This window comes from Delphinus delphis, chromosome 11, assembly GCF_949987515.2.
Source record: "Delphinus delphis chromosome 11, mDelDel1.2, whole genome shotgun sequence".
Lineage (NCBI taxonomy): Eukaryota > Metazoa > Chordata > Mammalia > Artiodactyla > Delphinidae > Delphinus > Delphinus delphis.
In genome coordinates this window covers 79,855,736-79,875,543 of record NC_082693.1, presented here as the reverse complement: position 1 = coordinate 79,875,543, position 19,808 = coordinate 79,855,736, and the positions used below count along the sequence as shown (strand labels likewise).

At 44.1% G+C, this 19,808-nt stretch overlaps 1 protein-coding gene across 12 annotated transcripts in view; it reads left to right on the top strand.

Moving 5' to 3' along the window:
* The window catches only part of ANKS1B (ankyrin repeat and sterile alpha motif domain containing 1B), a 1,152,360-nt gene extending 1,133,112 nt beyond the window's left edge, over positions 1 to 19,248 (top strand). For 8 of the 12 annotated variants that reach the window (XM_060025438.1, XM_060025439.1, XM_060025436.1 and 5 more), the window contains 2 exons: positions 13,749 to 13,916; positions 17,393 to 19,248. In XM_060025438.1, coding sequence (XP_059881421.1) covers positions 13,749 to 13,916; positions 17,393 to 17,503 — 279 coding nt within the window. In that variant the 3' untranslated portion in view covers positions 17,504 to 19,248. Of the gene's footprint in view, positions 1 to 13,748; positions 13,917 to 17,376 lie in introns of all 12 variants that reach the window. The other 4 variants (XM_060025440.1, XM_060025437.1, XM_060025442.1 and 1 more) reach the window with 2 other exon arrangements.
* The last annotated feature ends 560 nt before the right edge of the window (positions 19,249 to 19,808 follow it).

Sequence of the window (19,808 nt, the reverse complement as noted above, 5' to 3'; positions counted from 1 at the left end):
CTGTTTTGTGCCAGTACCATACTGCTTTGATTACTGTAGCTTGTCATATAGTCTGAAGTCAGGGAGCCTGATTCCTCTAGCTCCGTTCTTCTTTCTTTTTTTTTTTTTTTTGTATTGGCTATTTGGGGTGTTTGGTGTTTCCATAGAAATTTAAATTTTTTTTCCAGTTCTGTGAAAAATGCCATTGGTAATTTGATAGGGATTGCATTGAATCTGTAGATTGCTTTGGGAGGTACGGTCATTTTAACAATATTGATTCTTCCAATCTAAGAACATGGTATATCTTTCAATCTGTTTGTGTCATCTTCAGTTTCTTTCATCAGCATCTTACAGTTTTCGGAGTACAGGTGTTTTGCCTCCTTAGGTAAGTTTATTCCTAGCGATTTTTTTGTTTTGTTTTGTTTTGTTTTTGATGCAATGGTGAAAGAACTTTTTGTCCTGGGTCTCCAGGAGGGGATATTGTGTGATGGTGTCTTCACCAACATTCATATGCTGAATCTCCAAAACACAAGATGGTTCCTCAGAGGGTCCTCCAGTGAAAGTGGAGGCAGAACACCAACAGACTCATGAAAGCAATAGGGCAGGACAGCCCAGTGGCACAAAACACTGTCTTATCTAAAGTCAGATCTGGGTTTGAATCCTGGCTCTGCCCCTGACTAGCTGTGTGAACTTGGCCAAGTTAATCAATCTTACTAATCATGAGTTTCTCACACATAAAATGGGGATGATAATTCCTCCTCTACAAGGTGGTTGTGAGGGTTAGATAATCCACGTCAGGCCCTTAGCTGGTCTCTGGGGTGTAGTTAACAATGTCATGTAGTAGCTGCTGCTACCACTGCGTTATCATCTGTATGAGAGGAAGTAGAATGTGGTTCACATTGACAGGTGGTCCGATTTGGTGCAGGGATCAAACCTAGCACGGCTACAAAACTGGACTGACTGCATGTCCATAAGCTAATGTCCACATAGAACATTTTCTGCTGGGTCTGATAGAAATTGGACAGAAGAGTCAACTCTTTGCTCTGGACTTGGAGTAGAGGCATTGGGTTTCCAGGTTAAAGGAAGAACTGAGTATTCTAAAATTCAGCTGAGCAGATGCTGGAATTGACATCCAATACAAAAACTGACCAAATGGATGGCCAGCCCCACTAGTACCTGGGGGTGAGCCATGGAAACACCAGAAAACAGGGCCTGGATTTTGCCTGGAAAACAGTTCCAAACCCTCTCTGCCAAAGAAGGAAAAGGCAGGTGATGGATAAAGAATAAGATTATTTTGAGCTAGAAGATTTCCTCTTATTTTTAATGCTCAAAATGCAAAAGCTTATTATTTTTTATGATTGTAAAATTATTCGTCATTTGAATAAAGTTCAAAACATACAAAGAAGTATAAAGAAGAGAAAATTTGTCCACGATCTTAACACTTAATGATAACCACTAGTAACGTTTTGATATATACTGTTTTCTATGCACATAGACAGATACCATCTATGTACGTGTACATAATTTTTACTGAGTCTTGTAACCAGTTTTTTAAATGCCTCCATTTTCATTTTAAATGGCTGCCTGGTATCTCACTGTGTAGATCTATGTAGTATACTTAATCAGTTCCCTATTGGGGGAAATTTTTAAACTACGATGAATGTTCTTGCAAATATGCCATTGAACCCTTGAGCCCAAGAGATTTTCAAACCAGGAGTTTCCAACACAGAAAAATCCTAGTGATGAGCCAATTAATATAAATTAATTACCTGGGTGCCCAGAGTTTTCCCTAGGGGACAGATTGCCTAAAGCCTATGCTTCAGTTATTCTAACACCAAAATGATGAGTGTGCTGGGTACAGCCTCGGTGACTAGGATGCAGGAGAACAATGGGGTACACCTCTTTGTCTCATCATGAGCCCCCTCTCCCTGACATCATTCAGGGAGCACTTCCTGGACACGTGTTAGAAGCCAGGCACCAGGGACTCAGCCCCTGACACAAGGAAGTAGCTCAGTAAATATCCGTGGTGATTGATGTTCAACTGCCAGTCCTGACTGCCTTAAGAAGCTCACAGTAAATACAGGCTGGCCTACAGATCGATCTAGTTTGCATAGAAAAACAAGTTTGCATCCCTGGATTACATTCAGAATCTGTCCTTAAAATATGATGGTCCTGCAAATACCTCTAATGTAGCAATTCTTAATCCACAGATCAAAATCCCAGGGGGAGAAGGGAAGGGCTTTGGAGATTGTAATGTGCCCCCATTGAATTGGGATTCCCTGCCTCCACCCTAAAGAGCCTCCATTGGAGAGGGAGTGTTGCCTTTCCTCCCTCACATCACCCCTCATCATGGGAGGGGCAGGGCCACCAGCTGAGAATCCCTGTGCTAAGGGTTCAGGGTTCACGTCAAATCATAACACCCTCTGCCTGGAGACTGGTCCAGGCATGAGACCCTCACTGCAGCCAAGATGCATCCACCACCCAGGAGCTTCTGTATTTAATGTTTTTAAGTTGTTTGTTTTTGTTTTTGTTTGTTTTTTTTTAGCAGTTTGCAGAAGTCTATTTATTTTTTTATTGAAGTATAGTTGATTTACAATGTTGTGTTTCTGGTGTACAGCAAAGCGATTCAGTTATACATATTTTTTTCATTATAGTTTATTACAAGATATTCAGTATAGTTCCCTGTGCTATACAGTAGGTCCTTGTTGTTTATCTGTTTTGTATATAGTAGTGTGTATCTGTTGATCCCAAATTCCTAATTTATCCCTCCCCCTCCTTCCCCTTTTGGTGACCATAAGTTTGTTTTCTTTGTGAGTCTGTTTCTGTTTTGTAAGTAAGTTCATTTGTATCATATTTTATATTCCACATATAAGTGATATCATATGGTATTTGTCTTTCTCTGACTTCACATAGTATGATAAGCTCTGGGTCCATCCATGTTGCTGCAGATGGAGTTATTTCATTCTTTTTATGGCTGAGTAGTACTCCATTGTATATATAAACACCACATTTTCTTTATCCTTCCATCTACTGATGGACATTTAGGTTGCTTCCATGTCTTGGCCATTGTAAATAGTGCTGCTATGAACATTGGGGTGCATGTATCTTTTCAAATTCGAGTTTTCTCCAGATATATGCCCAGCAGTGAGATTGCTGGATCACATAGTAACTGTTTTTAGTTTTTTAAGGAACCTCCATACTGTTTTCCATAGTGGCTACACCAATTTACATTCTCACCAACGGTGTAGGAGGGTTCCCTTTTCCCCACACCCTCTGCAGCATTTATTCTTTGTAGACTTTTAATGATAGCAATTCTGACCAGTTTGAGGTGGTAACCTCAGACAGTAGTTTTGATTTGCATTTCTCTAATAATTAGTGATGTTGAGAATCTTTTCACGTGCCTACTGCCCATCTGTATGTATTCTTTAGAGAAATGTCTATTTAGGTCTGCCGAAGTCTTTTTTTTTATCATTTATTTTTAATAGATCTTTACTGGAGTATAATTGCTTCAGAATACTGGGCTAGTTTCTGTTGTATAACAAAGTGAATCAGCCATATGCCCTCCCTCTTGAAACCTCCCTCCCATCCTCCCTATCCCACCCCTCTAGGTCATCGCAAAGCACCGAGCTGATCTCCCTGTACTATGCTGCTGCTTCCTACTAGATAACTATTTTACATTCAGTAGTGTATATATGTCAATGCTACTCTCACTTCACCACAGCTTCCCCCTCCCACCCTGTGTCCTCAAGTCCATTCTCTATGTCTACATCTTTATTCCTGCCCTGCAACTAAGTTCATCAGTACCTTTTTTTGGTTTTTTTTTTTAGGTTACATATATATGCGTTAGCATACGATATTTGCTTTTCTCTTTCTGACTTACTTCACTCTGTGTGACAGACTTTAGGTTCATCCACCTCACTACAAATAACTCAAATTTGTTTCTCTTTATGGCTGAGTGATATTCCATTGTATGTATGTGCCACATCTTCTTTATCCATTCATCTGTCGATGGACATTTAGGTTGGTTCTATGTCCTGGCTATCGTAAATAGTGCTGTGATTAACATTGTCGTACATGACTCTTCTTCAATTATGGTTTTCTCAGGGTATATGCCCAGTAGTGGGATTGCTGGGTCATATGGTAATTCTATTTTTAGTTTTGTAAGGAACCTCCATACTGTTTTCCATAGTGGTTGTATCAATTTACATTCCCACCAACAGTGCAGGAGGGTTCCCTTTTCACCACACCCTTTCCAGCATTTATTGTTTCTAGATTTTTTTTGATAATGGCCATTCTGACCGGCATGAGGTGATACCTCATTATAGTTTTGATTTGCATTTCTCTAATAATTAGTGGTGTTGAGTCTTTTTATCTTAAGTATAATTCTAAGGTACAGTGATCAAGAGCACAGCCTCTCAGAACACCTGGATTCACACACATCCCAGCTCAGCCAGGTTCTGGCCTCATGAACAAGTTATTTAACCTTCCTGAGCTTAATTCTCTCACATGCAAAACAAGGATGATAATGGCCTCACAGCTGTTTAATATGATAACTCCCACAGGGTTTCTGTTAGGATTAAATGAGATAGTCCATGTGCAACATGGCAAACAGTAAATAATAAATGTTGGCTGGTATTGTCATTAGGGTAAATGTTATTATGAATGATTCTCACAATAATCCACCTGCATGTGTTATTATCCCCATTTTAAAACAAACAAAAAATAACTGAGGGGCTTCCCTGGTGGCACAGTGGTTGAGAGTCCGCCTGCCGATGCAGGGGACACGGGTTTGTGCCCCAGTCCGGGAAGATCCCACATGCCGCGGAGCGGCTGGGCCCGTGAGCCATGGCCCTTGAGCCTGTGCTTCCAGAGCCTGTGCTCTGCGGCGGGAGAGGCCACAACAGTGAGAGGCCCGCGTACCGCAAAAATAAATAAATAAATAAAATAACTGAGGCTCAGAGCATACTCTTCCCAGTAACTGCCCCCCACACCAGCCCTGAGGACACATGCACACAGGCTTCCTTCTTTCATTGGTGGTCTGTGTAAGGTAGAAAATAATGTCAATTGCCATAATAAGTGTGGTCCCAAAAAGAGACTCATGCTGGAAAGGCCAAGGCAGGTATTTTCCAACAAGCTAGGAGGGGCAGAAGGAGCCAGGGTCAGAGACAACCAGGTTACAGCATTTGAGGGATGAGAGGTAGTGAACATGAAGCTAAATTAGTTTGGATTTATGCCCGAGCAAGGTAGCAACCAGAGATGAGAGTGTGGTCATGCCAACTTGAAAGGACATTCCAGCTCTGTGGTTTGGGCTAGCATGTGAAGGGACTCCTTAGTGCTTACCGTGATGCTGTGACCAAAATGGGTCACAGGCATCAGCCACCTTCCCCGAGGTCGGGGCTGGGAGTGGAGGCTCCGACCTCCTGTGACTATGTACTGTTGCTGTTGTTGTCTATCATTTTATTGAAGTATAGTTGATTTACAATGTTGTATTAATTTCTGCTGTACAGCAAAGTGATTCAGTTATACATATATATATATTCTTTTTCATATTTTTTTCCATTATGGTTTATCACAGGATATTGAATATAGTTCCCTGTGCTATACAGTAGGACCTTGTTTATCCATTCTCTATGTAATAGTTTGCATCTGCTAAACCCAAACTCCCAATCCTTCCCTCCCCCACCCCCTCCCCCTTGGCAACCACAAGTCTGTTCTCTATGTCTGTGAGTCTATTTCTGTTTCACAGATTCCACATATAAATGATATATGGTATTTTTCTCTTTCTTACTTCACTTAGTATGATCATCTCTAGGTCCATACATATTGCTGCAAATGGCATTATTACATTCTTTTTTATGGCTGAGTAATATTCCATTGTGTTGATGTATATATATCACATCTTCTTTATCCATTCATCTGTCAATGGACATTTAGGTTGTTTCCATGTCTTGGCTATTGTGAATAGTGCTGCTATGAACATAGGGGTGCATATATCTTTTCAAATTATAGTTTTGTCTGGATATATGCCCAGGAGTGGGGTTGATGGATCATATCATGTGGCAACTCTATTTTTAGGGTTTTTTTAATTGAAGTATAATTGATTTACAATGTGTTAACTACTACTATGCAACAAAGTGATTCAGTAATACATATATATATATATATATATATATATACACATTCTTTTTTTATATTTTTTTCCCTCATGGTTTATCATAGGATATTTTTTTAATATTTATTTATTTATTTATTTAGGCTGCGCTGGGTCTTAGTTGCAGCATGCAGGACCTTTGTTGCAGCACGTGGGCTTCTTTTTTTTTTAATATTATTTATTTATTTGGTTGCACCAGGTCTTAGTTGCGGTAGGCAGGCTCCTTAATTGTGGCATGCATGCGGGATCTCATTCCCTGACCAGGGATCGAACCCGGGCCCCCTGCATTGAGAGCGTGGAGTCTTACCCACTGGACCACCAGGGAAGTCCCTATCATAAAATATTGAATACAGTTCTCTGTGCTATACAGTAGGACCTTGTTGTTTATCCATTCTGTATATTAAAGTTTATATCTGCTAACTATGACCTCCCATTCCATCCCTCCCCCAACCCCTTCCCCCTTGGCAACCACCAGTCTGTTCTCTATGTCTGTGATTCTGTTTCATAGATAGGTTCATTTGTGTCATATTTTAGATTCCACATTTAAGTGATACCATATGGTATCTGTCTTTCTCTTTCTGACTTCACTTAGTATGATCTCTAGGTTCATCCATGTTTCTACAAATGGCATTATTTCATTGCTTTTTATGGCTGAGTAGTATTCCATTGTATATATGTACCACATCTTTATCCATTCATCTGTCAATGGACATTTAGGGTGTCTCCATGTCTTGGCTATTGTGAATAGTGCTGCTGTGAACATTGGGGTGCATGTATCTTTTTGAATTATAGTTTTGTCCGTATATATGCCCAGGAGTGGGACTGCTGGATCATATGGTAGCTCTGTTTTTAGTTTTTTAAGGAACCTCCATACTGTTCTCCATAGTGGCTGTACCAATTTACGTTCCCACCAACAGTGTAGGAGGGTTCCCTTTTCTCCACACCCTCTCCAGCATTGTTATTTGTAGACTTTTTAATGATGACCATTCTGACCTCTGTCAGGTGGTACCTCATTGTAGTTTTGATTTGCATTTCTTTAATAATTAGTGATTTTGAGCATCTTTTCACGTGCCTATTGGCCACCTGTATGTTGTCTTTGGAGAAATGTCTATTTAGGTGTTCCACCCACTTTTCAATTGAGTTGTTTTTTTGTTATTGAGCTGTATGAGAAGTTTGTATATTTTGGAAATTAAGCCCTTATTGGTCACATCATTTGCAAATATTTTCTCCCAGTCTGTAGGTTATCTTTTTGTTTTGTTTATGGTTTCCTTTGCTGTGCAAAACCTTATAAGTTTGATTGGGTCCCATTTGTTTATCTTTGCTTTTATTTCTATTGCCTTGGGAGACTGACCTAAGAAAACATTGGTACAATTTATGTCAGAGAATGTTTTGCCTGTGTTCTCTTCTAGGAGTTTTACGGTGTCATGTCTTATATTTAAGTCTTTGTGTATAATGTGAGGGTATGTTCTAATCTCATTGATTTGCATGCTGTTGTCCAACTTTCCCAACACTACTTGCTGAAGATACTGTCTTTTCCCCATTGTATATTCTTGCTTCCTTGAAGATTAATTGACTGTAGGTGTATGGGTTTATTTCTGGGCTCTCTATTCTGTTCATTGATCCATATGTCTGTTTTTATGCCAGTACCACAGTTTTGATTACTGTAGCTTTGTAGTATTGCCTGAATTGTTGGGAGGGTTATGCCTCCTGTTTTGGCAATTCTGGGTCTTTTATGGTTCCATATAAATTTTAGGATTATTTGTTCTATTTCTGTGAAAAATGTCATGGGTAATTAGATAAGGATCACATTAAATCTGTAGATTGCTTTGGGCAGTATGGCCATTTTAACAAGATTAATTCTTCCAATCCAAGAGCATGGGATGTCTTTCCACTTCTTTGAATCATCTTCAATTTCGTTTATTAATGTTTTGTAGTTCTCAGCATATAAGTCTTTCACCTCCTTGGTGAGGTTTATTCCTAAGTCTTTTTTTTTTTTTTTTCTTTTGCGGTACGTGGGCCTCTCACTGTTGTGGCCTCTCCTGTTGCGGAGCACAGGCTCTGGACGCGCAGGCTCAGCTGCCATGGCTCACGGGCCCAGCCGCTCCGTGGCACGTGGGATCTTCCCGGACCAGGGCACGAACCTGTGTGCCCTGCATTGTCAGGCAGACTCTCAACCACTGCGCCACCAGGGAAGCTCCCTAAGTCTTTTTTGATGCAACTTTAAGGGACTGTTTACATTCCCTTTCTGACATCTCACTGTTAGGGTAAAGAAATGCAACCGATTTCTGTATGTTAATCCTGTATCCTGCTGCCTTGCTGAATTTGTACTGCTACTCTTCTAGTAGTTTCTGTGTGGAATTTTTAGGGTTTTCTATATATAGTATCATGTCATCTGCATATAAGGACAGTTTTACCTCTTCCCTACCAATTTGGATACGTTTTATTTCTTTTTCTTGTCTGATTGCTGTGGCTAGGACTTCCAATACTATGTTGAATAGAAGTGGTGAGAGTGGGTATCCTTGTTCCAGATTTTAGCAGGAAGGCTTTCAGATTTTCACCACTGAGTATTATACTGGCCATGGGTTTGTCATAAATAGCTTTTATTATGTTGAGATATGTTCCCTCTATACCCACTTTTGTAAGTTTTTATCATAAATGGATGTTGAATTTTATCAAATGCTTTTTCTGCATCTATTGAGATGACCATGTGGTTTTTACCTTTTCTTTTGTTGATGTGGTATATCACATTGATTGATTTGTGTATCTTGAACTATCCTCGTGATCCTGGGATGAATCCACCTTGGTCATAGTGTATGATCTTTATGTTTTGTTGGATTCAGTTTGCTAATTGTGACCAGCTCACAGGTTGATGGTTCCTCTTCCACCACCTGAATGAGGGTCCAGCCAGCCTTCCTTAGCACTGCATGGTATCCCAGTTATCTATTACTGCTTACTTAGCAAACCACCCCAAAACTTAGTGCCGTAAAACAACATGCACTTTATCACGTTTACGATTCTGAGAGTCAGGAATTTGGGCAGAGCACAGCAGTTCTGCTCTTCTGCTCCACAACATCTGGGGTCTCCACTAGGTAACTCAGATGACTGCAGATGCTGGGATGGCTTGACTGGAGCCATCTGTCTGGGGCCTTGGTCCTCTGTGTGGCATCTCCTGGAGCTTGAATGTCCAGTATCACTCCTTTGCTTCATATCTGGAGCCTGGGCTGGAGTGGCTGCAACTGCTGTTTCTCTCCAGGCAGCCTCTTCCCCTGGCCAGCTTGGACATACTCACAGCATGGTGATCTCAGGGAGGTCAGACTTTTTATACATGGCTGGTTTCCCTCAGAGGGAATGTTCCATGAAAGCTGAGAGACCTCTCACAGTGTAACCTCAGAAGTCCCAGCATGTCACTTCTGCACATTCTGTTAGTTAAGAAAGTCAGTATAACCAGTCCAGATTCAAGGAGGTGGAGGAGCAATTAGCCCTCTCAACAGCCCCCCTCACAGCATGGCACGAGGCAAGGGGAATGGTGATGGCTGCCACCTTGGGGACAAGCTACCCACACGGGAGGGTAAGAACAGAGACTTTCGAAGTATAGTTGATGTGCAGTGCTTCAGGATTTCAGCACAGTGATTCAGTTTCGTGTGTGTGTGTGTGTGTGTGTGTGTGTATTTGGTTCGAGTATAATGTTTAATGTAAGATACAGTGGATTGGCAGAGTTGATACGAAGTTAAGAGATTTACTTCTAGTCAGTAAGTTAACAACTTAGGCACCGGCATATATATATATTATATATATATATATACACACACACACACACACACACACACGTATATAATGTTCTTTTTCAGATTCTTTTCCATTATAGGTTATTACAAGATGTTGTAATATAGTTCCCTGTGCTATATAGTAGGTTCCCTGTGCTATATAGTAGGACCTGTGCTATATAGTAGGACCTTGTTTTTCTATCTTATCTATAGTAGTGTGTATCTGTTCATCTCAAACTCCTAATTTATTCCTCCCCCCTTCCCCTTTGGTAATTTTTTTAAATTAATTAATTTGTTTATTTTTGGCTGTGCTGGGTCTTTGCTGCTGCGCGCGGGCTTTCTTTAGTTGTGGTGAGCGGGGGCGACTCTTCGTTGTGGTGCACAGGCTTCTCATTGCGGTGGCTTCTCTTGTTGCGGAACACGGGCTCTAGGTGCATGGGCTTCAGTAGTTGTGACGCACGGGCTTAGTTGCTCTGCAGCATGTGGGATCTTCCCAGACCACGGCTTAAACCCATGTCCCCTGCACTGGCAAGAGGATTCTCAACCACTGTGCCACCAGGGAAGCCCCATTTTGGTAACCTTAAGTTTTCTATATCTGTGAGTCTATTTCTGTTTTATAAATAAGTTCATTTGTATCATTTTTTTAAGTTTCCACATGTAAGTGATATCATGATATTTGTCTTTCTCTGAATTACTTCACTTAATATGATTATCTCTAGGTCCATACATGTTTCTCCAAATGGAATTATTTCATTCTTTTTTATGACCGATATTCCATTATACACACACACACACACACACACCACATCTTCTTTATCCATTCATCTGTCGATGGGCATTTAGGTTGCTTCCATGCTGCTTTGAACATTGGGGTGCATGTATCTTTTTGAATCAGAGTTAAGAACACAGACTTTTGAGCCACAAATATTGGTTCATACCACTGCTCTGTAACTTTCTAGCTCTGTGATGTCAGATAAATTACTTAACCTCTCTGAGCCTCAATTTCCTCATCTATAAAATAAGGATAATGATATTCTACTACAGATGATGTACATTCTACTACAGATGTGGTAAGACTTAAAGGAGATAAATCTAGTGCTTGGTACAATGCCTAATATCTGCGAAGTCCTCACTTAATGGTAGCCATACTACCTATAGTGATAACTAGTAGTGTTATTACTCCAGCTTGCCCTTTAGATATTCATTCATTCACTCAGCAAACAAGCCTCTATTGTGATTGTGTGCCTACTGTGTGCTAGGCAGTCTCTGGCCCTGGCCTGCCACAGTTGTGAAGACAATGATATGTTGTAAGCAGAAACTAAGCCGGCTTTCAGGCTTTCTGAGCAGCATCCCTGGCTCTTCAGTGCCAGGCAGCATCTCTGGGGTCAGCAAGCCTGGCTCAAAGGAGGAAGCAAGGGCTTGTCACCTAAGCCTCTCTGATCAGATTACGGTAACATTTTTGGCCCTTTCCTATAGTGTCTTCTGCTCTCACAGTACTCTCTTCCCATTTCAAGTAGTGCGGATATTACTAAGGAGAGGCTGGAGAAATGAACCCGCCTTCCCATTCAAACGTGTGTCCTCAGGTCCCATCTGATGAGGATCTGTGCCCTCAAGGGCCCCGGTACTTTGGCTGCACAGGACTCCGCGTGCAGAGCCCCATCAGCAAGCAGCTGCTCCTTGTGGGCTATCACTGGCATCCAGAATTGAAGCCTCCAACACCGAGGTGACAGAAAGTGCAGGAAAGGTAACCATCTCCAACTCTTTACAGATCACAAAAGAACTCTTAAAATGCAGCATTCGACATGAAATGAAAAGCAAGACGTCATGGAGAAAGAATGCAAGCCAAACTAAGGAAAAGCTGCTTGGCAGGAAACCTCACCGTCTGGTCTGGTCTCTGCGTCTTATCTCAGCAATTTCCTAACACCAGCAACTTCTTTACAATGAAAGGAGGGCAGAGCTTCTAACCCAGAAGCTTCCAAAAACCTTTAGCCTTCCCATCAAAATCTTGTGAAAATCTCACCTGCTCAAATGAACATCTTTAGCTTTCATTTGAAGACACTGGAACTTTAAGTAAATCTCACTTTCAGGAACTTGTTTCTAGGTTAACGATAAAGGAATTCACGCTTATTAAGCACCTTTGTTCTGGCATCAAAAAGCAACATGTTACAGAACTGCTGCATCTGCCATCTTTCCCTTAGTCCAGTTGCCCACCCAGAGCATGAATTATCTGCTACGTGTCCCTGACAGACAGACAGCCACTATCTCCACAGCACCTGTGGACAAGACAAGAGTCCGGACTTCATGGGGACAGCCAAAGCCCAAAGCCCCAGGCCCCCTTTCCAGGGGACCCATTGCACACCAGGCAATGGGCAACACTGGTGGTGACGCAAGTGCCAGGCGTAGGCACTGACGGTTCAGCCCTCCTGGTGCAGCCACGGCCGGAGCTGTCTGCCAGCCCTCCACTGTCACTTGTCGGTGCATTACTGATTTCCTAGTCTGACGCGTGCTTGGAGGCAACCTCGGGCCCCGAGCTCCTTGCGGGAAGTGCTCAGCAGGCCGTGCAAGGCTGGGTCTCCAGTAAGCACACGTCTGTCTTGAGGGGCCACGGCTTCTTAACAAGTAGCTCAGAGGAGAAGACACGTCCTCTGTCAGACCAGTTCTCCCACTCAGAGGCGTTTACCCTCAGGCTTGGGCCTAAACCCCGGAAGTCCGGCGTGGATCTGAAATCTGGTCCGTCTGGAGATCCGTGGGCCTCTTCCACACGAGCCCTGACAGCCATGCCGCGTCTCCCTCCATCTTCGTCAAGTGAGAACAGTCCTCAGCGGATCTCCCCAGAATCATGGGAATCAAGATGTTCTGTGTGCTTGACTGGGGCGGAGGGAGCAGGGGTGCAACATCAGCAAAAGCAATTTCTGTGGTTTTGAGGAAAAAACCACACAGACTTTCTAGGGGTGTTCGTGAGCATGGAAACTTGGGACAGACCACGCCGGCTCTCAGCTGGTGCGGTGGTTGTAAGAAAGCTCTCTGTGACCCACAGGCATCCAGCTCTTTGATGCGCTGTGACCTCAGGGTCTTGTCGAGACCCTGCTTCTGTGGGGTCAGACCATGTCCTGTTTTCTCAGTGAGAGCAGACAGGGTGGGACTGTGCTCAGAAGAGAAGGCAGAAATGAAGTACGAATCTGGAGACGAGAAGCTAGACGTCCTGAGGGGAGTGATTGAAGGTCCGAAGGAAAGAACTTCTCTCCCAGACACTGCTTGGCATGGCATTCGAGCCTGACAGGATCTCCTGTCTCTTGCTGATTTGATAATAAAATATGGAGTGGACCCACAGGGAGAGCAAACGCCTCAAGAAATAGCTGGATAATTGGCTCTGTTTGCATGCTCGCTGTGAGTGTGAGACGCCACACCAGCATGACTAATGCCTCTCCCCTCTGCCTAAATTAGATTTTGATTGTGTCTCAGAGATGTTCACTGAATCACAGATGTTGGAAGTAAAAAGACCCCAACTTCTCAGGAACGCCTCCTGTGGAGTGTGTGGGATCCTCCTCCCAGGCTGAGGGACCCCTTCCCTTCCGAGACCTGGGAGCAAAGCAGCCACCCCGGATGGAGCGGGCTCCGGGGTCCCGGCACAGGCTCCTTAGGTGGCTGTAAGCAAGTGCACCGCGGCAGTAACTGATGCCTCGTACAGACCCTAAATCGGACCCAGTGTCCTGTTTGTCAAATTTCCCCTGGCTCTCTGCCACATCAGGTGGAGCAGTTCAGGGTCCTTGCCGGTTCGCCCACTCGGTGTTCCTCAGCCACTCTGTTCTGATCTGGAAGATGCTATCATAAATGCTTTCTCATTTCTCTTGCAGAATTTAGCCTACGAGATCATCCTAACGCTGGGACAGGCATTTGAAGTTGCTTACCAGCTCGCGCTGCAAGCCAGGAAAGGGGGGCATTCCTCCACACTTCCAGAAAGCTTTGAAAACAAGCCCTCCAAGCCCATCCCCAAGCCCCGAGTCAGCATTCGCAAGTCGGTGGTAAGTAGAAAAGACAGATGTTCTGAAAACCTTGAACTGGAGGGGAGGGATCCTTGGTGCCGTTGGGGCTGGCGAGAATCCAGGGCCTGCCCTTCTTGTCCTTCCCTTGGCCTCATCCTGGCATGTGTCTGTCCTCCTCTCAGCCCAGTTCCTGCAAAGTCTTGGGGACCATCTGCCTGAACTTGGAGGCTCCCAAGAAAATTCCACTTCTTTTGTCCCTTGCAGCAGCCTGTGAGGGGACTGGGTGCTGCTGGCCTCCCGGGGGAGTCTTCCCTCAAGGTCCAGGCGATCTTGGGAAAAAGGATCCCTGAGGCCCCGGCTGCCATCCTCTAGGGGGCAAGCCTCTCACAAGCCGCTGGGCAGCAGAGAGGGTAGCAGAGGCTCTTGGGGAGGGCATCCCTGGTACCCAGCTAGAGGAGGCTGGAGGTGCAGGCTGTACGCGGGCCTGACAAGGAGGCCTAGGCGCAGGCTTCCTGCAGAGCGGGGACTGTTCAGAAGGTACTGCCCCTCCTCCCCGGCATCTGCCTCCCTCCAGAAATTTCCCCCCTTCCCTCCCACACGCTCTGCACACATCCTGTCCTAACAGACTTTCATGACTTCAAAGCAGCCTCCTCTGGTGGTAGCAATACCCAGAAGCTGGAAGCCTCCCGTCTGGTTTCTGCTGCCGTATGGCATCCTAGAAACTCGGGGACTCAGGGCAGCAGGCACCCTCAGAGGCATCGCTCAGCCCACGTATCCTTCCGCCTGTGACTCCTCCTCCTCCCCACCGAGCCCTGTCCCCGGAGTCGTGGGGAATTGTAGGGTTTTTAATGTTTGCAGAGGCACCACCCTTTGTGACCATGTGGCTTCTTGTTCACGCTCTTCTCTTTGGCCTCTACTCCTGTCTCCATTCTTGGCAACTTCAACATCCATGGGGCTGATCCTCCCAGCGTGTGGCCCCTCTGCTCCTTGACAGCTCACCTCTCAGACCTCTTCCCCCACCTCACCCTTCACTCCCACGCTCACCCCACATCACTGATCACCAGTAACTGCAAGCATCCTCTGACTTTCCTTCTGACCCCCAGTGCCCCCACCTCAGCCCCTCCCGGCCCCACTGGCTCCCAATCCTGAAGCACTCCCAGAACGGCAGACTTACAGGTTCAATTGCTCCCTCATTTCTCCTTCGAGGCTTAGCACACGTGTGTCCAGAACAGAATTCTTGATCTCTCCGCAAAGTTGCTTCTCTCTCTGTCTCTCCCAGCTCAGTAAATGGCATAACCGTTCACCGTGTTGCTCAAGCCATAAATCTAGAAGACACCCTTGATTTCTGTCCTCCTCTCACCTGTGTCCACCCCACAAGCAGATTCCATCCGTTCAGCCCCTAAAACATCTCTCAGACCCGTCCACTCCTCTCCATTTCCTCTGTCACTCTTCCCATCCAAGCCATCACCACCAGTAATCTGCAAAATACTCCCATACATCTCCTAAAAACTCCCCTCCTCTGCCCGGCAACCAGGGTGACCTTCTTAAAACACAGATCAGATCATGGTACCACTGCCCCAATTTCCCGCCACACTCCTGACACTCAGGCCTTCTTCTTCCTGGAAACAAACAAAGCTCACTCCCACCTAAGGCCTCTGTGCCCCCTGTTCCCTCCACCTGGCTTTGTCTCCCCCTTGTTTCTGCACGGCTGAGTCTGGCTTGTCATCCAGGGCCCAGCTACACAGAGAGGCTTCTCCTGGACCACCCAGGCTTCTCCTGGCTTATCCTGTTTATTGTCTATCTATCTTATCCCACAAGAAAAGCAAGTCAAATGTCCAGGAATTTTCAGAACATTTGGGGGAATTAGCTCTTAGAGTACAGTATTCATTCCTGTGTGGGCTGGATAAATCTGTTCGTGGCAGGGACCTCCATCTGACTTTTGTCTGGTCCCCATAGATTTCTTCCAGATGAGCACAAAGGGTGGGTGCCGTAAGAGCTCAGAATACTCATTTAGAAGCCTTCACTGAAAAATATGAAACATACAGTGAATAATACTGCTGTCCTTTAACTACCCCAAGATCCTGTCCCCCTCAATAGGTGTCTGTGTTCCCTTTCCCTCGGCCCCAGTAGTTTATTTTTGAGAAACAGCCCATGATTAGACATGTAGAGTCCTCCCCACAGCCTTGTGGAGACACAGTCAAATTGCAGGTGGCCGACGGGCACAGACCGCCGCACTCTTCGGACAGCTCCCTTGCTCCGGTTTCCTGAGCAGAGCAGGTGGCCAGGGCCAGGGGGAGACATGGAAACACCAAAGAAAGAGGCAGCAATCTGGTGGAGAACTGCCCCAGGCCGCCCGTGAGAGCTCAGAACTCAAGCTTCACCCAGAAAGGGCCTGTTTAACCTTGTACACGCAGGGGCTGAAATGGTGTTGACGTTTTACAGCTCAGTTTGGTTCAAGGCTCACCCTGACCTGGGCCCACTCACCTCTTCACCCTCAGTTGTCTCCCCGCCAGGTGCCCTCGGCGACCTGACTGCAAGCCCTCAGCCGGCCTCTTTCCCTACCTCGGGGACCTTGCACATGCTGCTCCACACCCCCTGCCTTTACCAGGAAACTCTTGCTTCTCCTCCAGCTCTCCGTTTAGACATTACCTTAATTAACTTTTAAATAATGTCTAGTCAACAAGTATTTATTGGGTGCCTACTGTTTAGTGGGTTGCCGGGAGCTTTTCTGAGTTTGAGGGAAACAGGAGTAAACAGAACAGACAGAATCCCACCTTCATAAGCATACATTGTAGTGGAGAATGAACAAATAAACATGATGTATGTGGCAAAAGGATTATAAAGAAGAGACAGCAGAGGAAAGCAGAAAAGTTGAGGTGCTGTTTTGCTTGGGGTAAGCTGGTGAGGAGGTGATGTTTGAACTGCACCCTGATTCACATTAGGGCATAAAGCAGGCAGGTGTCTGGAGAGTATTCAGGCAGAGAGGTGATGAGCACAGAGGGTCTGGGCTGGGGCTTGGTGTACAGGGAGCAGCAGGGAGGCCGGTGTGGCTGGAGCGTAGAAAGGCAGGCGGACAGGGCCACCGTGGGTCACCTCGAGGACTCTGGGTTTATTCTGACTGTAATGGAAATCACTGGAGGCTTGAGAGGCAGGCAGGACATAGCCTGGTTCACCTTCTCTAGGAAGCCCCCCTGGCTCCTGACATGGGTCAGTGGCCTTCCTGGGTGCCCACAGAGCACCTTCTTCCCCCTCAAATCTCACTTCTCAGTAAAGTATTCCTACGTCTGCTCCCCACCTGTGTGCCTTCAAGAGCAAGGGCTGTGTCTCACTCACCATCCCCCCCGCCCAGTGCCTTGCAGTAAATGTGTATCAGAAGAACGAACAGAGGACTCTCACGCCCCCAACATCCTGAGGTCCTGCCAGAGCACAGTGATGGTTTCCAGGCAGCGTTAGGATGCATGCGTGCAACCCCAGGCAGGTACCGTATAACGGGCATCAGCCTTTCTGTTTTAAAGCAGATCGACCCATCTGAGCAAAAGACTCTGGCCAATCTGCCGTGGATTGTGGAGCCGGGACAAGAAACCAAGAGGGGAATAAATACCAAGTATGAGACCACGATTTTCTGATACTCACCGTCCTCCCGTCCTCGCGGTGCCTTGCACGCCGAGCAGTCCCGGAGCAGGCTTTCCACCCGGCGCAGGAGGAAGACTGCTGTTTGTGTGGCCTTGTCACGGGCGAAAGGCCACTGGCCATTCCTGGGGACGTTCTTTCTGCACCAGTGACAGAAAGTGCAACCAAGACTTTCCAGTCGTAACCCCTGAGAGAAATGAGTTGAGATTTGTGGCTCACTGTCCCGACTCCCCTCCCTGCTACCACCCAAGGTATTTCTAGTGACTTTGCCCCAACACTTGCTTTGCTGTATTTGGGGATAATACCTTAAGAAAAAAAATACAGGGGATCTCTAATACTGCCTAAAAGTATAAAAATCTTGGGTTTATTTTTCACTGTCAGCAGTTTTCAAGGTAGAATGAGAACAGAACTACCCCCAGAAAGCATCTGTAAGATCATTATCTCACCGAGTATCGTTTCATGCAAAAGGACAAAAAGTACCCGATTGCCAGGAAATCCTATTTCCCAATTTCTATATTTGTGGATTTTATATGTAATCAACTATGTCAGATAAAGAAAACCTTTACATCTATGGATTGATTCAAAAACTTAATGATTTAAAACAGAAGAATTTATTATGCACAGAAAAATGTGTCTTGTATTAAATATTTTTATTAAAAGAATGTTTCACTAACACATTGATAAGAAAACTAGGTTAGTTGTGAGGGATGTTTTGCTTTCATTTCAAATAACTAAATTTCTACTGCTACTACCAAGAGAACTGGCTTGGGCGTTGCAAAGTACGGTACCAGAGACGCTCACTAGAGCAGGAGATTTGGGCAAGCAGGCTGGCGTCTTACCGAAAGTGCTGACACAGCCATGAGCCTGCAAAGATTTTTGATTTTTTTTTTTAACTTCACAGTTTTAAAAAAACATGTTAAACAAAAAATCTAGGGCTCCTGCTGTCAAGATTTCTGTCATGGAAACCTTGTTTGTTTGAGAAAGGTGTTAATAAAATTCTATTGCAAAAAAAAATTTTCTTTTCTAGAAAAACACAAATACAAAAAAAAAAATAGAGATTCCAAAGTAATAAAACTCTTTTCTTGAAACAAAATAAATAAATAAATGTTTGCTTACTCTTTGATTAAATAAAATTTACTTACATTTCATTAAGGTATTTTAATTTTTTTAATGTCTCTGTGGAGTATTTGTATGATACCATAATGTATATTTATGTAGAATCAAATTATATAAACAGTACCAATATCATTATAGAAAAAATAACGTATATTGTTCTAACCAATCATATTGTGAATCATTTTGGAGTTCATTATAATAAGCGATATTGATAAATTGTGGGATTGTCTTAATTTTTTTTAATTAACCAATATTATTTTAAACCTGAGATTATCAGTTACATTCATCAGTTGGTGAGTTTTAAAAACTAAATTTTATTTCAAACTGACAAATGTATATGGTTTTAGTTCAGTGTTGGAGAATTTTAATACAATATTAAATTACTTGAACTGAACAGTTCCTTGTATATATTTTGCCTATTCACTGTTGATATGTATGTAGTAAATTGAGAGTAAAATAACCCTAAAATATGGTACCAAAAAGAAACTGTATAGGAGCAAAGTAAATAGTAGCTTTGCTGAAAAGGAAACATGTAAATATGCTTGGGCTTCCAGTTATAAATTTTGTAATTTTTGTCATTATTTATATCCTATAAAAAAACACACAAAATAAAATGGAAACTGTACAGCTGCTGGTGCTTGGCATCATTCTGTGAGCACCTTCCCACTTCCACTTAGGATAGAAACAAAAGCCCAGCCTTCTCAGCATCCATAGCTAAAGGGATTTTTTCATTTGGCAAAATTGAGAAAATTTGCTCATTTCCAAGTTCAGCCAGGCCTTTAAAGCTTGAATTTCAGCCATAAAGCCCCCATTGTCTTTAATGTTAAAGTGGGCTGTAAGGAAGAATTACCAAAACAGAAATTGGTAAAAGGGAGGACTACCAAACTAGATTACTTTTATAGGACAACATCTACATGTTTGTCTTAGGCTGCCATAACAAAATACTGGGTGGCTTAAACAACAAATTTATTTCTCACAGTTCTGGAGGTCCTGGGAAGTCCAAGATCAAGGTGCCAGCAAGGTAGGTTTCATTCTAAGGCCCTTTTCTCCTGGCTTGGCTTGTTGGTGGCTGCTGTCTTGCTGTGTGCTCACATGAGCCTCTGTGGTGTGTGTCTGCAGAGGGTGAGGGAGCATCAAGCTCTCTGGCTTCTCTCCTTATAAAGGCACTAATCCCATCATGAGGGC